The sequence below is a fragment of the Oncorhynchus gorbuscha genome, linkage group LG15 (assembly GCF_021184085.1).
Source record: "Oncorhynchus gorbuscha isolate QuinsamMale2020 ecotype Even-year linkage group LG15, OgorEven_v1.0, whole genome shotgun sequence".
Taxonomy (NCBI): Eukaryota; Metazoa; Chordata; class Actinopteri; order Salmoniformes; family Salmonidae; genus Oncorhynchus; species Oncorhynchus gorbuscha.
The window spans coordinates 64,788,937-64,802,126 of record NC_060187.1 but is presented as its reverse complement, the minus strand read 5'-3'; the positions used below and the strand labels follow the sequence as shown (position 1 = coordinate 64,802,126).

General features: G+C 44.5%; 1 protein-coding gene across 4 annotated transcripts in view; it reads right to left on the bottom strand.

The window, feature by feature from the left end:
• Positions 1–6,593: 6,593 nt before the first annotated feature.
• LOC123997764 (semaphorin-6D-like) overlaps positions 6,594–13,190 on the bottom strand; it is a 132,333-nt gene continuing 125,736 nt past the window's right edge. For all 4 annotated transcript variants that reach the window (XM_046302297.1, XM_046302296.1, XM_046302295.1 and 1 more), the window contains one exon: positions 6,594–10,339. In XM_046302297.1, coding sequence (XP_046158253.1) covers positions 8,973–10,339 — 1,367 coding nt within the window. In that variant the 3' untranslated portion in view covers positions 6,594–8,972. The remainder of the gene's footprint in view (positions 10,340–13,190) is intronic.

The following is a 13,190-nucleotide window of genomic DNA, read 5'->3' as shown; positions in this document are numbered from 1 at the left end:
CTTCGCTCTCTCTCCCCCGCTACTCTCTCCTCTTCCATCCTATCATCTCTTCCCTCCGCTCAAACCTTCTCCCACCTATCTCCTGATTCTGCCTCCTCAACCCTCCTCTCCTCCCTCTCTGCATCCCTTGACTCTCTATGTCCCCTATCCTCCAGGCCGGCTCGGTCCTCCCCTCCCGCTCCGTGGCTCGATGACTCATTGCGAGCTCACAGAACAGGGCTCCGGGCAGCCGAGCGGAAATGGAGGAAAACTCGCCTCCCTGCGGACCTGGCATCCTTTCACTCCCTCCTCTCTACATTTTCCTCCTCTGTCTCTGCTGCTAAAGCCACTTTCTACCACGCTAAATTCCAAGCATCTGCCTCTAACCCTAGGAAGCTCTTTGCCACCTTCTCCTCCCTCCTGAATCCTCCGCCCCCTCCCCCTCCTCCCTCTCTGCAGATGACTTCGTCAACCATTTTGAAAAGAAGGTCGACGACATCCGATCCTCGTTTGCTAAGTCAAACGACACCGCTGGTTCTGCTCACACTGCCCTACCCTGTGCTCTGACCTCTTTCTCCCCTCTCTCTCCAGATGAAATCTCGCGTCTTGTGACGGCCGGCCGCCCAACAACCTGCCCGCTTGACCCTATCCCCTCCTCTCTTCTCCAGACCATTTCCGGAGACCTTCTCCCTTACCTCACCTCGCTCATCAACTCATCCCTGACCGCTGGCTACGTCCCTTCCGTCTTCAAGAGAGCGAGAGTTGCACCCCTTCTGAAAAAACCTACACTCGATCCCTCCGATGTCAACAATTACAGACCAGTATCCCTTCTTTCTTTTCTCTCCAAAACTCTTGAACGTGCCGTCCTTGGCCAGCTCTCCCGCTATTTCTCTCTGAATGACCTTCTTGATCCAAATCAGTCAGGTTTCAAGACTAGTCATTCAACTGAGACTGCTCTCCTCTGTATCACGGAGGCGCTCCGCACTGCTAAAGCTAACTCTCTCTCCTCTGCTCTCATCCTTCTAGATCTATCGGCTGCCTTCGATACTGTGAACCATCAGATCCTCCTCTCCACCCTCTCCGAGTTGGGCATCTCCGGCGCGGCCCACGCTTGGATTGCGTCCTACCTGACAGGTCGCTCCTACCAGGTGGCGTGGCGAGAATCTGTCTCCTCACCACGCGCTCTCACCACTGGTGTCCCCCAGGGCTCTGTTCTTGGCCCTCTCCTATTCTCGCTATACACCAAGTCACTTGGCTCTGTCATAACCTCACATGGTCTCTCTTATCATTGCTATGCAGACGACACACAATTAATCTTCTCCTTTCCCCCTTCTGATGACCAGGTGGCGAATCGCATCTCTGCATGTCTGGCAGACATATCAGTGTGGATGACGGATCACCACCTCAAGCTGAACCTCGGCAAGACGGAGCTGCTCTTCCTCCCGGGGAAGGACTGCCCGTTCCATGATCTCGCCATCACGGTTGACAACTCCATTGTGTCCTCCTCCCAGAGCGCCAAGAACCTTGGCGTGATCCTGGACAACACCCTGTCGTTCTAAACCAACATCAAGGCGGTGGCCCGTTCCTGTAGGTTCATGCTCTACAACATCCGCAGAGTATGACCCTGCCTCACACAGGAAGCGGCGCAGGTCCTAATCCAGGCACTTGTCATCTCCCGTCTGGATTACTGCAACTCGCTGTTGGCTGGGCTCCCTGCCTGTGCCATTAAACCCCTTCAACTCATCCAGAACGCCGCAGCCCGTCTGGTGTTCAACCTTCCCAAGTTCTCTCACGTCACCCCGCTCCTCCGTTCTCTCCACTGGCTTCCAGTTGAAGCTCGCATCCGCTACAAGACCATGGTGCTTGCCTACGGAGCTGTGAGGGGAACGGCACCTCAGTACCTCCAGGCTCTGATCAGGCCCTACACCCAAACAAGGGCACTGCGTTCATCCACCTCTGGCCTGCTCGCCTCCCTACCACTGGGGAAGTACAGCTCCCGCTCAGCCCAGTCAAAACTGTTCGCTGCCCTGGCCCCCCAATGGTGGAACAAACTCCCTCACGACGCCAGGACAGCGGAGTCAATCACCACCTTCCGGAGACACCTGAAACCCCACCTCTTTAAGGAATACCTAGGATAGGATAAGTAATCCCTCTCACCCCCCTAAGTTTTAGATGCACTATTGTTAAGTGACTGTCCCACTGGATGTCATAAGGTGAATGCACCAATTTGTAAGTCGCTCTGGATAAGAGCGTCTGCTAAATGACTTAAATGTAAATGTAAATAGGAAAGGGGATTCATTAGAGAAAATGACTTTACCCCAGTCCTCATCAGTCCAATCCCTCTACCTTGTGCAGAATCAGTCTGTCCATGATGTTTTTCCTGGAGAGAAGTGGCTTCTTTGCTGCCCTTCTTGACACCAGGCCATCCTCCAAAAGTCTTCACCTCACTGTGCATGCAGATGCACTCACAGCTGCCTGCTGCCATTCCTGAGCAAGCTCTGTACTGGTGGTGCCCGATTCCGCAGCTGAATCAACTTTAGGAGACGGTCCTGTCGCTTGCTGGACTTTCTTGGGTGCCCTGAAGCCTTCTTCACAACAATTGAACCGCTCTCCTTGAAGTTAAAGATGATCCGATAAATGGTTGATTTAGGTGCAATCTTACTGGCAGCAATATCCTTGCCTGTGAAGCCCTTTTTGTGCAAAGCGATGATGACTGCACATGTTTCCTTGCAGGTAACCATGTTTGACAGAGGAAGAACAATGATTCCAAGCACCACCATCCTTTTTAAGCTTCCAGTCTGTTATTCAAACTCAATCAGCATGACAGAGTGATCTCCAGCCTTGTCCTCGTCAACACTCACACCTGTGTTAATGAGAGAATTACTGACATGATGTCCGCTGGTCCTTTTGTGGCAGGGCTGAAATGCAGTGGAAATGTTTTTGGGGGATTCACGTTCATTTGCATGGCAAAAAGGGACTTTGCAATGAATTCCAATTCATCTGATCACTCTTCATAACATTCTGGAGTATATGCAAATTGCCATCATACAAACTGAGGCAGCAGACTTTGTGAAAATGTATATTTGTGTTATTCTCAAAAGTACAGTCGTGGCCAAAAGTTATTTGACCACAGCAGTAGACTCCTATTAAATAAATTAACGCTTCACCTCTGTGCGAGTGGGGCCTTTTGACTCCCTACTCCCTCCCACCACTACCCCCATGCTAATGCTGTCATGATTACCCAACAGGCACTGAGGATAATTATGTACGTTAATCAATACAGGCTTGTTAGGAGCCAAAGTCAAACATTTTCAGCACAGCAGTATTGTACTTCATCAACAAAATGGAGAAGGTAACAACCAAGACATCAATCCCAGCTCACATCAACACATGTAAACAGTCCTCTTGAATAGGGTTGAATATTTTCCCGGTATTTTGCAAATGTTCTATCCCTAAAATAAATCACTTTTCTTCTGGGTGACCCAGCATTTCCTGCCAAAAACAGAAGTGTCATTCTAAAGCATACACATTCGGTATGTCTGGATTTGATTCGAGCTTCGATTGGCATGAAAATTAAATCCGGGTGTGCCATACACTACAGACATTTTATTAGCCCTACATGAAATACATTTTATGAGCCTAAGCCCAAAGAAGCCTAAATGACTGTGCAGTCATCCAATACATGACCTATGGTGACTTCCTGCTTATATAAAGGTCAAATGAAATATATAGGTTACCTCACATTACGCACGACAGAAAACATAAAAGCCCATAGATGTAGCTATTCTGTCTTGGGTAAATAAATTAAACCAGCTCCTGTATTACTGTACTAAATTGTATTATACGGACTGGAATTACACACTTGTTCAAAGCATGAAGATGGGAGAGAACATGCGATGCTGGTGGGGTGCATGCAGTCTACAAGTTACAATTATAGGCTAGCAAGTTTGATTTTGAAATATAATGGGGTCTATTTTACTAAAAGAAAATTAGTAGGCTGACGCAAGGAGTGAATTAGCCTATGTCCTCTTTTTTCTCTATTGCTTCATTGCTTCCTAGCTTTTGACAGTTACATACTTTTAGCTGTCCTTATCTTTGCTATGACATGCTTGAATAATATAGGACTAGAATAAAATGCAGATGGCTTTCATTCATTTCAAGAATGAATGGTGAATAAATAACTGCTATAGCCGACCACCATCACAACCTCTTATTTTCTTTCTATAGGCTGCTGTATTTAACATTCAGCAAACAAGAGCTTGCATTCTTCTTCGAATAGTCTAGTAGTATAAGAAATGCAAAAAAAGTATAAAAATAAACCCATCAAGCAATTCTAGTCTAGCTTTTCCTGGGACTCCAAGAACTAAGGAGTGTTTAAGGATAGAGGCCAGCAGAGAGCAGGTGCGTATTGAGCAAGAGGCTATAAATGAGAAACTTATGCCTAATCCATCATTCATTCATTAGCTAAAAGGCTACACTACACTGAATGTATTACCTGAAAAAGGTAGGCTAGGACATCTATTCATCCAACTATATACAGTGCCTTTGGAAAGTATGGACTTTTTACACATTTGTTTACATCCCTGTTAGTGAGCATTTCTCCTTTGCCAAGATAATCCATCCACCTGACAGGTGTGGCATATCAAGAAGCTGATTAAACATGATTATTACACAGGTGCACCTTGTGCTGGGGGCAATAAAATGCCACTGTAAAATGTGCAGTTGTGTCACACAACACAATGCCCCAGATGCCTCAAGTTGAGGGAGCGTGAAAATGGCATGCTGACTGTCGGAATGTCCATCAGAGCTGTTGCCAGATAATTGAAAGTTCATTTCTCTACCATAAGCCACCACCAACGTTGTTTTAGAGAATTTGTCAGTACGTCAAACCATGTGTATGGTGGCGTGTTGTCAAGGGGTTTGCTGATGTCAACGTTGTGAACAGAGTGCCCCATGATGGTGGTGGGGTTATTGTATGGGCAGGCATAAGCTATGGACAACGGACACAATTGCATTTTATCAATGGCAATTTGAATGCACAGAGATACCGTGAAGAGATCCTGAGGCCCATTGTCGTGCCATTCATCCGCCGCAATCACCTCATGTTTCAGAATGATAATGCACGGCCTCATGTCTCAGGGATCTGTACACAATTTCTCGAAGCTGAAAATGTCCCAGTTCTTCCATGACCTGCATACTCTCCAGACATGTCACCCGTTGAGCATGTTTGGGATGCTTTGGAGCGACGGGTATGACAGCATGTTCCATTTCCAGACAACATCTAGCAACTTCGCAATAGCCATTGAAGAGGAGCGGGACAACATTCCACCGGCCACAATCAACAGCCTGATCAACTCTATATGAAGGAGATTTTCTGATCCACGCCCATCCTTTAAACATTTTGTTTTAAAAGGTACATGTATCTTCTTTTTTTCCTACCCCTTTTTGCTCCCCAATTTTGTGGTATCCAACTGGTAGTAGTTACAGTCTTGTCTCATTGCTGCAACTCCCGTATGGACTCGGGAGAGGCGAAGGTCGAGAGCCACGCATCCTCTGAAACACAACCCAGCCTAGCCGCACTGCTTCTTGACACAACGCACATCCAACCCGGAAGCCAGCTGCACCAATGTGTCGGAGGAAACACCGTACACCTGGTGACCTGATCAGCGTGCACTGCGCCCAGCCCGACACAGGAGTCGCTAGTGCGCGATGAGACAAGGATATCCCTGCCGGCCAAACCCTCCCTTACCCGGACGACGCTGGGCCAATTGTGAGGTACATGCATCTTCGACCAACAGATGCATATCTGTATTCCCAGGCATGTGAAATCCATAGATTAGGGGGTAATTCATTTCATTCAATAGGCTGATTTACTTGAATGTCTTGGAACGCATTAAAATCTTTGAAATTGTTGCATGTTGCGTATATTTTTGTTAAGTACATATAAGTCTTGAACAGGATGATCTATTTGGGATGCAATTTGAATGATATTGAAGGAGAGGGGGGAAACCGAGTGCTCAAGTATACACTGATTTAAAGTAATTCTATTAGAGTGATAGGCTGCTAAAAAAACTCTGCAGCTTCAAATATATAAAAAAGTATTGTTACAATTAAAAAGTGAAACCCGAAATATGGAGATGTGTAAATTAGATGTGCATTCAGTCCTTATATTATCCTACTGTGGCATAGGCTATGCTGCAGCAAATGTAGACCTACCTGTCACAAGAAAAATAAGTTCCCATGATAAGATAATGCATTGTGGACTGCGCTCCATAGCCTACTGAGATGCGCTGGGTCCCAACCCTGAGCGTTGATGATTGATCATGCAGATAGCAGAGAGAAGGCCGGTGATAAGCCAGATTTAGCCAGATATAATGTAACAGTTCAATTTCACGTCATGCTGTTGATAGAAATGATTTATTACAATTTACTGGGTTCTCACAGTGATTTATCCCGGGGAAAGGGGAGTGGGTTTGGGCGGGAAGTCTCGGTAAATCTGTTCCCGCAATTCAACCCTACTCTTGACAATGGTTTATAAAGTTTAATATTTTTGTAATAAAACAGGTAACTTCTATGTGAGAATAATGTGACACATATCAAAGCCAGTGACACACTTGCAATGTATTTTCATTTATTTCTATTATAAGAGACATACAATGGTATTCTGTGAAACCAAATTCATAAGCGCCCAAAGAATGAAAATATTATGAATCAACGAGAGCCCTCCCCCCAAGAGAATGTATTTACACTCTGTGCAATACTGATAGCTATTAAAAGTCAAATAGACCATTCCCTTTCCCATACAATCTTAATGCAAACTCAAATAAACTTCACTTCAACTCACCAATAAGTACTGTAGCTGCCCTTTTCCTGTTATGAGATATGGTCACATTCAAATAAAATACTGGTTTCATGTGTAATGGGAGTGATCCATAATGTCTGTGAGGATTCTACTTATGCATGTGTTGCATCCAAACAACTAGTTTGCCTAAAACGCAAGAATGTAGCCATCTATAACAAATGCTGTGGTTTTAGCTCATGTATATATCGGTCAGTCCCAAGGTGAATTCAAGTGTGGAGGGTGAACTTGGGGTCAGACCAGCTTCAGGAATCTAGGGCATAAATACTCTTTTCAGATACAAGTGTTTTTCTCTCTCAAATAATTGACCATGAATCCAGCAACCCATGAAGTAGCCCAGAAAGTGCAACAACAGAGTTCCAGTGGGAGTGGTATTTCTGAGGCCGATCTGACTGCTTTCCCTCTCTCCCTGAGGAGAACGCCAGGCAGACGCTTCCGGTCCCTTCCGGTCTACGCTCATCAATCAGGGAGTCCATTCCATTTCTACCTAAAACCATTTCAACATCTTCTGATCAGAGGAAAAAAACACCAAATCCCACCCTTCGGATCTTTTCCTGTGGTGTTGAGGTTGAGACCAAGTGATATGTAGGGAGTATCAGAGAGCCTGAAAAATCTTAACATCTGAGGGACTGATACCCCCCCCCCCCTTTTGTAGCCTGATATGCTACAAACAATCAAAAGGTAAAGTTAGCAATCAGAGAAAAAGCTAACCCAGTGAAAACACATGAAAAGGAGGCAAACAAAAAAGCCTCAAGCTGTGGTAGTTGCTATGCCAGGGCTGGCAGGCTCACAGTTCAGGGATATCAAAACCCCTAGTTAGAAATACAAATCTACAATAGATATATGACACATTCCGACGACCATAAAAAAAATAATAATCTAACACCTATTATATAGCATCTTGGCGCCTTGCATTTACCCCTACCCCATACCACATACTATATTAAATAAGGCACACATTTACACATACAATTAACATTTGGCTAGTATTATTCCTTTATTTACAACCAATAGCCACAAAGTGAATAATTATAATAACTGCAGTCCGTACCATGTTAAGAGTGTTTTTTGGGGGGCGGATGGTCTGATCTTGATCCTGATTCATTGGGGGTTGAGTGTCTGGTCCTCTTTGGGTGTGATACATGATAATTATATTAGAATTCATGAGGATCAACTAAGCACCAATGTGATAAAGACATTCTTTAGGAATTGTAGTAGGCCCTACTTCATAGACCCGCTGTATTAATGCCTTTCATCGGCTTCACAGGCCTTGGCAGGCCTTGGTATCCATTTTCAAAAAAGAGAAACGCCTAGCATAGCTGCTTTGAGTAGTTTCCTTTGCTTGTCAGTATCCACCAGCTTGACTCTCTCTTTGAATGTGAGTAGCAAATTCACCTTGAACGTGTTAATATGGTAAATGATGACTTATTCCCCATGTCCACATACTAACCATGCTGAAACAGGGGCAGGCAGGGCCTTGCCTCATTTCGAGAACTTATATTTGAGATGCCAAACACCAACCAGTAATGAATTTCAACATAATGGGTTCAGTTTCAAAGTAAGGCAAAAAGACAGAGCTACCTTTAAAAGGAGTTTTGTTGATGTCGCTCCACAGGATACATATACTGCATATGTATATGTATACATATACGGTGTAGATATAAACACACATATATATACACACACATGCATATATAGAAACACGTTAGGGGGATCAGGACTGTTTGTCAACACTACATAAGAAAAGGTAAGCAAAAGCAAGTTTCATAGGTATCGCAAGAAGCTCTAGATTGAATCTTAAGCTGTCCGATGTTTGATGGCAAACCCTTCCATAACTAAGTTGCATGGTAAATCCACACTGAGGACATTGGCAGCATAATATAAGGGGGTCACGTTTCACCAACCCCAGTCCCTTACCTTCTATAAGCAAGTAGCTGAGCAATACCAATATGGTACAAAGATATTCATTGGACAAAAAGGGGGAAATAACAAGTTTGTTTGAGGTTTGTCGACAGCAAGAATGGCTGCCACATTATCCAGGGCACGTCTTCTCATAAAGTTCTTTCACTTTTCACCCATTGAGAGGAGAGGACGAGGCAGTCACTCTTGTCCTGTTCTCCTCTCCTCTTTCTCCTCAGTAGTTGAAGTTTCCCTGTTGGTTGACGGGAGAGGAGGCAGGGATGAAGAGGGGTTTGGGAGGGACATCGGGTTTGAGGGAGGTGGTCCGGCGGACTATGGCCCCCTGGTGGAGGTATCCACCGGTATCCTCCTGTTGCTCTCCGTTGTAGCTCTGCTGGCGTGTCAGGTACCCGTTGGGGATGAGCGGGTAGTGGATCTCGCAGGTGCTGCCGGTGGAGTTCATTCGAGCCAGCATAGGGGGCGGTTGGTGTTGGTGGCCGTTACGCTGGCTGAAGCTTTGCTGTCGGTGGACCATCCCTCCACCACCCCCTCCGTTGGCAATCTTAGTGGCAGCGGTAATCAGTGAGTGTCTCTGGGAAGAGTGTCTCCGCTCCAGGGTGGACTGGTGGTGATGGGGCATGTCTGGAGGTACGTCCATACGGCGGGACAGGCTGTCTCGGGGCAGGGTGGATGAGCTGTAGTAGGGCGCAGACTCCGTCTCGGGGATGTGCGGCTGGACACGGTTGGCAAAGGCTAGTTGACCCCCATGGCACCCGCCGCTGGCTGACAGGCCGGATGAGGTCATGACCTGGGCGTTCTTGCTGGCGTTGGCCTCGTGGATGTGTTTGAGCAGCTCATCCAGCGACGTGACCTCCATCACCTTCTGTGAGTAGCAGGGGTAAGGCTGCTGGACCAACATGCGCTCGGTATTGTGGATCTTGCGTTCCTCCAGGTGCTGGGGTCCACCGACTAAGGCATGCCCATTGGCCAGAGCTTGCCCATTGGAGAAACTGTGAGAGTAGGGGTAGATCTGCTGGTGGAGCTGGCCTGAGCTGGGCCTGGAGCCTTGTCCCATGTTGTGGGACTTGGGCTCCTTGGCATTGTTGCAGTTCTGGTTCTTCTCCCACTGGTTCTTGAAAGCCTTCATGTTCTTGATGGGCAGTTCAGGGGTGGAGTCTGGGGTGGGCAGACCCGAGAGCTCCGAAGAGTGGTGTAGGTGATGGGGGTGGACCTGGTCTCCCATGGACATCCCTGGGTGGTGACCACCGTTCCGTCTGGGTGCTCCTTGATGATGCTCCTTCCCGTTCTGGAAGAAGGAGTTGTAGAGCTTGGGCGAGGACACCTCCATCTTATCCTCCTTGTTCTGGCATTCCAGCAGGCCATTGAGCTTGGCCAGGCTGCGTAGGGACAGGGCGTGAGGAATGGGGGCCTCTGGGTCCTTGGCCAGCCTCTTGGTCTTGTGGCCAGTGTGGTTGCAGTAGCAGGAGACCAGAAAGCCTGAGAGGAAGGCTCCAAGGACAAAGGCCACCAGCACACAGGCAATCAGCAGGGTGTAGTGGACACTGTGGTTGGTCTTCTCCATCTCGGGAGGCCGTCGGACACCTTCACAGAAAAAGAGAGCGAGAACAAAATGGTCTTTAGTGTAATAAAACCAGAGACCTAGAAGAGACTATAATTTCTATGAGGCGAAGCAGGCAGCAGCTGGAAAAGACTGGTTGTGTATACAAGAAGCTCTACTATGTGGAAAGCAGCATTGCAGAGGTGTTGGAACTAGCCTCTTGGCTTGCCTCCCTCTCTGTTAATGAATCAATAAAGTATTTTTTGCCAAAACCTCCGCTTTTCTCGCCAACTGCAAAGAGTGGCAGAGCGCAAGAGCTCCCCAGTCAGTGAGAAATCAACTCCAAAATGAGTTTGGATTTTAAATATTGATGGGTGCACCGCACTGGCAGGAGTCTGATGTCATTCACACTGGCTGTGCTTTCAAATGCATTGATCAGGGTGAGTGCATCTGCAATGAACTTGACAAAAATAACCAACTCGACCAACCATAGAATAAGAATAAGAATAACCACTCGACCAACCATAGAATAAGAATAAGAATAACCCACTCGACCAACCATAGAATAAGAATAAGAATAACCACTCGACCAACCATAGAATAAGAATAAGAATAACCACTCGACCAATCATGGAATAAGAATAAGAATAACCACTCGACCAATCATAGAATAAGAATAAGAATAACCACTCGACCAACCATAGAATAAGAATAAGAATAACCACTCGACCAACCATAGAATAAGAATAAGAATAACCACTCGACCAACCATAGAATAAGAATAAGAATAACCACTCGACCAACCATAGAATAAGAATAAGAATAACCACTCGACCAATCATGGAATAAGAATAAGAATAACCACTCGACCAATCATGGAATAAGAATAAGAATAACCACTCGACCAACCATAGAATAAGAATAAGACCAACCATAGAATAAGAATAAGAATAACCACTCGACCAACCATAGAATAAGAATAAGAATAACCACCACCAATCATGGAATAAGAATAAGAATAACCAACCAATCAGAATAAGAATAAGAATAACCACTCGACCAACCATAGAATAAGAATAAGAATAACCACTCGACCAACCATAGAATAAGAATAAGAATAACCACTCGACCAATCATAGAATAAGAATAAGAATAACCACTCGACCAACCATAGAATAAGAATAAGAATAACCACTCGACCAATCATAGAATAAGAATAAGAATAACCACTCGACCAATCATGGAATAAGAATAAGAATAACCACTCGACCAACCATAGAATAAGAATAAGAATAACCACTCGACAATCATGGAATAAGAATAAGAATAAACTCGACCAACCATAGAATAAGAATAAGAATAACCACTCGACCAATCATGGAATAAGAATAAGAATAACCACTCGACCAACCATAGAATAAGAATAAGAATAACCACGACCAATCATGGAATAAGAATAAGAATAACCACTCGACCAACCATAGAATAAGAATAAGAATAACCACTCGACCAATCATGGAATAAGAATAAGAATAACCACTCGACCAATCATGGAATAAGAATAAGAATAACCACTCGACCAACCATAGAATAAGAATAAGAATAACCACTCGACCAATCATGGAATAAGAATAAGAATAACCACTCGACCAATCATGGAATAAGAATAAGAATAACCACTCGACCAACCATAGAATAAGAATAAGAATAACCACTCGACCAACCATAGAATAAGAATAAGAATAACCACTCGACCAATCATGGAATAAGAATAAGAATAACCAACCAACCATAGAATAAGAATAAGAATCGACCAATCATGGAATAAGAATAAGAATAACCACTCGACCAATCATGGAATAAGAATAAGGACCAACCATAGAATAAGAATAAGAATAAACTCGACCAATCATGGAATAAGAATAAGAATAACCATGACCAACCATAGAATAAGAATAAGAATAACCACTCGACCAATCATGGAATAAGAATAAGAATAACCACTCGACCAATCATGGAATAAGAATAAGAATAACCACTCGACCAACCATAGAATAAGAATAAGAATAACCACTCGACCAATCATGGAATAAGAATAAGAATAACCACTCGACCAACCATAGAATAAGAATAAGAATAACCACTCGACCAATCATGGAATAAGAATAAGAATAACCACTCGACCAATCATGGAATAAGAATAAGAATAACCACTCGACCAACCATAGAATAAGAATAAGAATAACCACTCGACCAATCATGGAATAAGAATAAGAATAACCACTCGACCAATCATGGAATAAGAATAAGAATAACCACTCGACCAACCATAGAATAAGAATAAGAATAACCACTCGACCAACCATAGAATAAGAATAAGAATAACCACTCGACCAATCATGGAATAAGAATAAGAATAACCACTCGACCAACCATAGAATAAGAATAAGAATAACCAACCAATCATGGAATAAGAATAAGAATAACCACTCGACCAATCATGGAATAAGAATAAGAATAACCACTCGACCAACCATAGAATAAGAATAAGAATAACCACTCGACCAATCATGGAATAAGAATAAGAATAACCACTCGACCAATCATGGAATAAGAATAAGAATAACCAACTCGACCAACCATAGAATAAGAATAAGAATAACCACTCGACCAACCATAGAATAAGAATAAGAATAACCACTCGACCAATCATGGAATAAGTCGCTCTTTAATTGAACGAGAGTCTGACTGATTCAAATGGTTGTCTGGGAAAACATCTGAACCGCCCCAACTAAGCGCCTCAAAATCTCAAGGTTACCTCAACACTATGAAAACGCCCTTGGATGGTGTGACCCTGCCACTATATTTGCCTAATGTCATCGGAGATTCAACAGG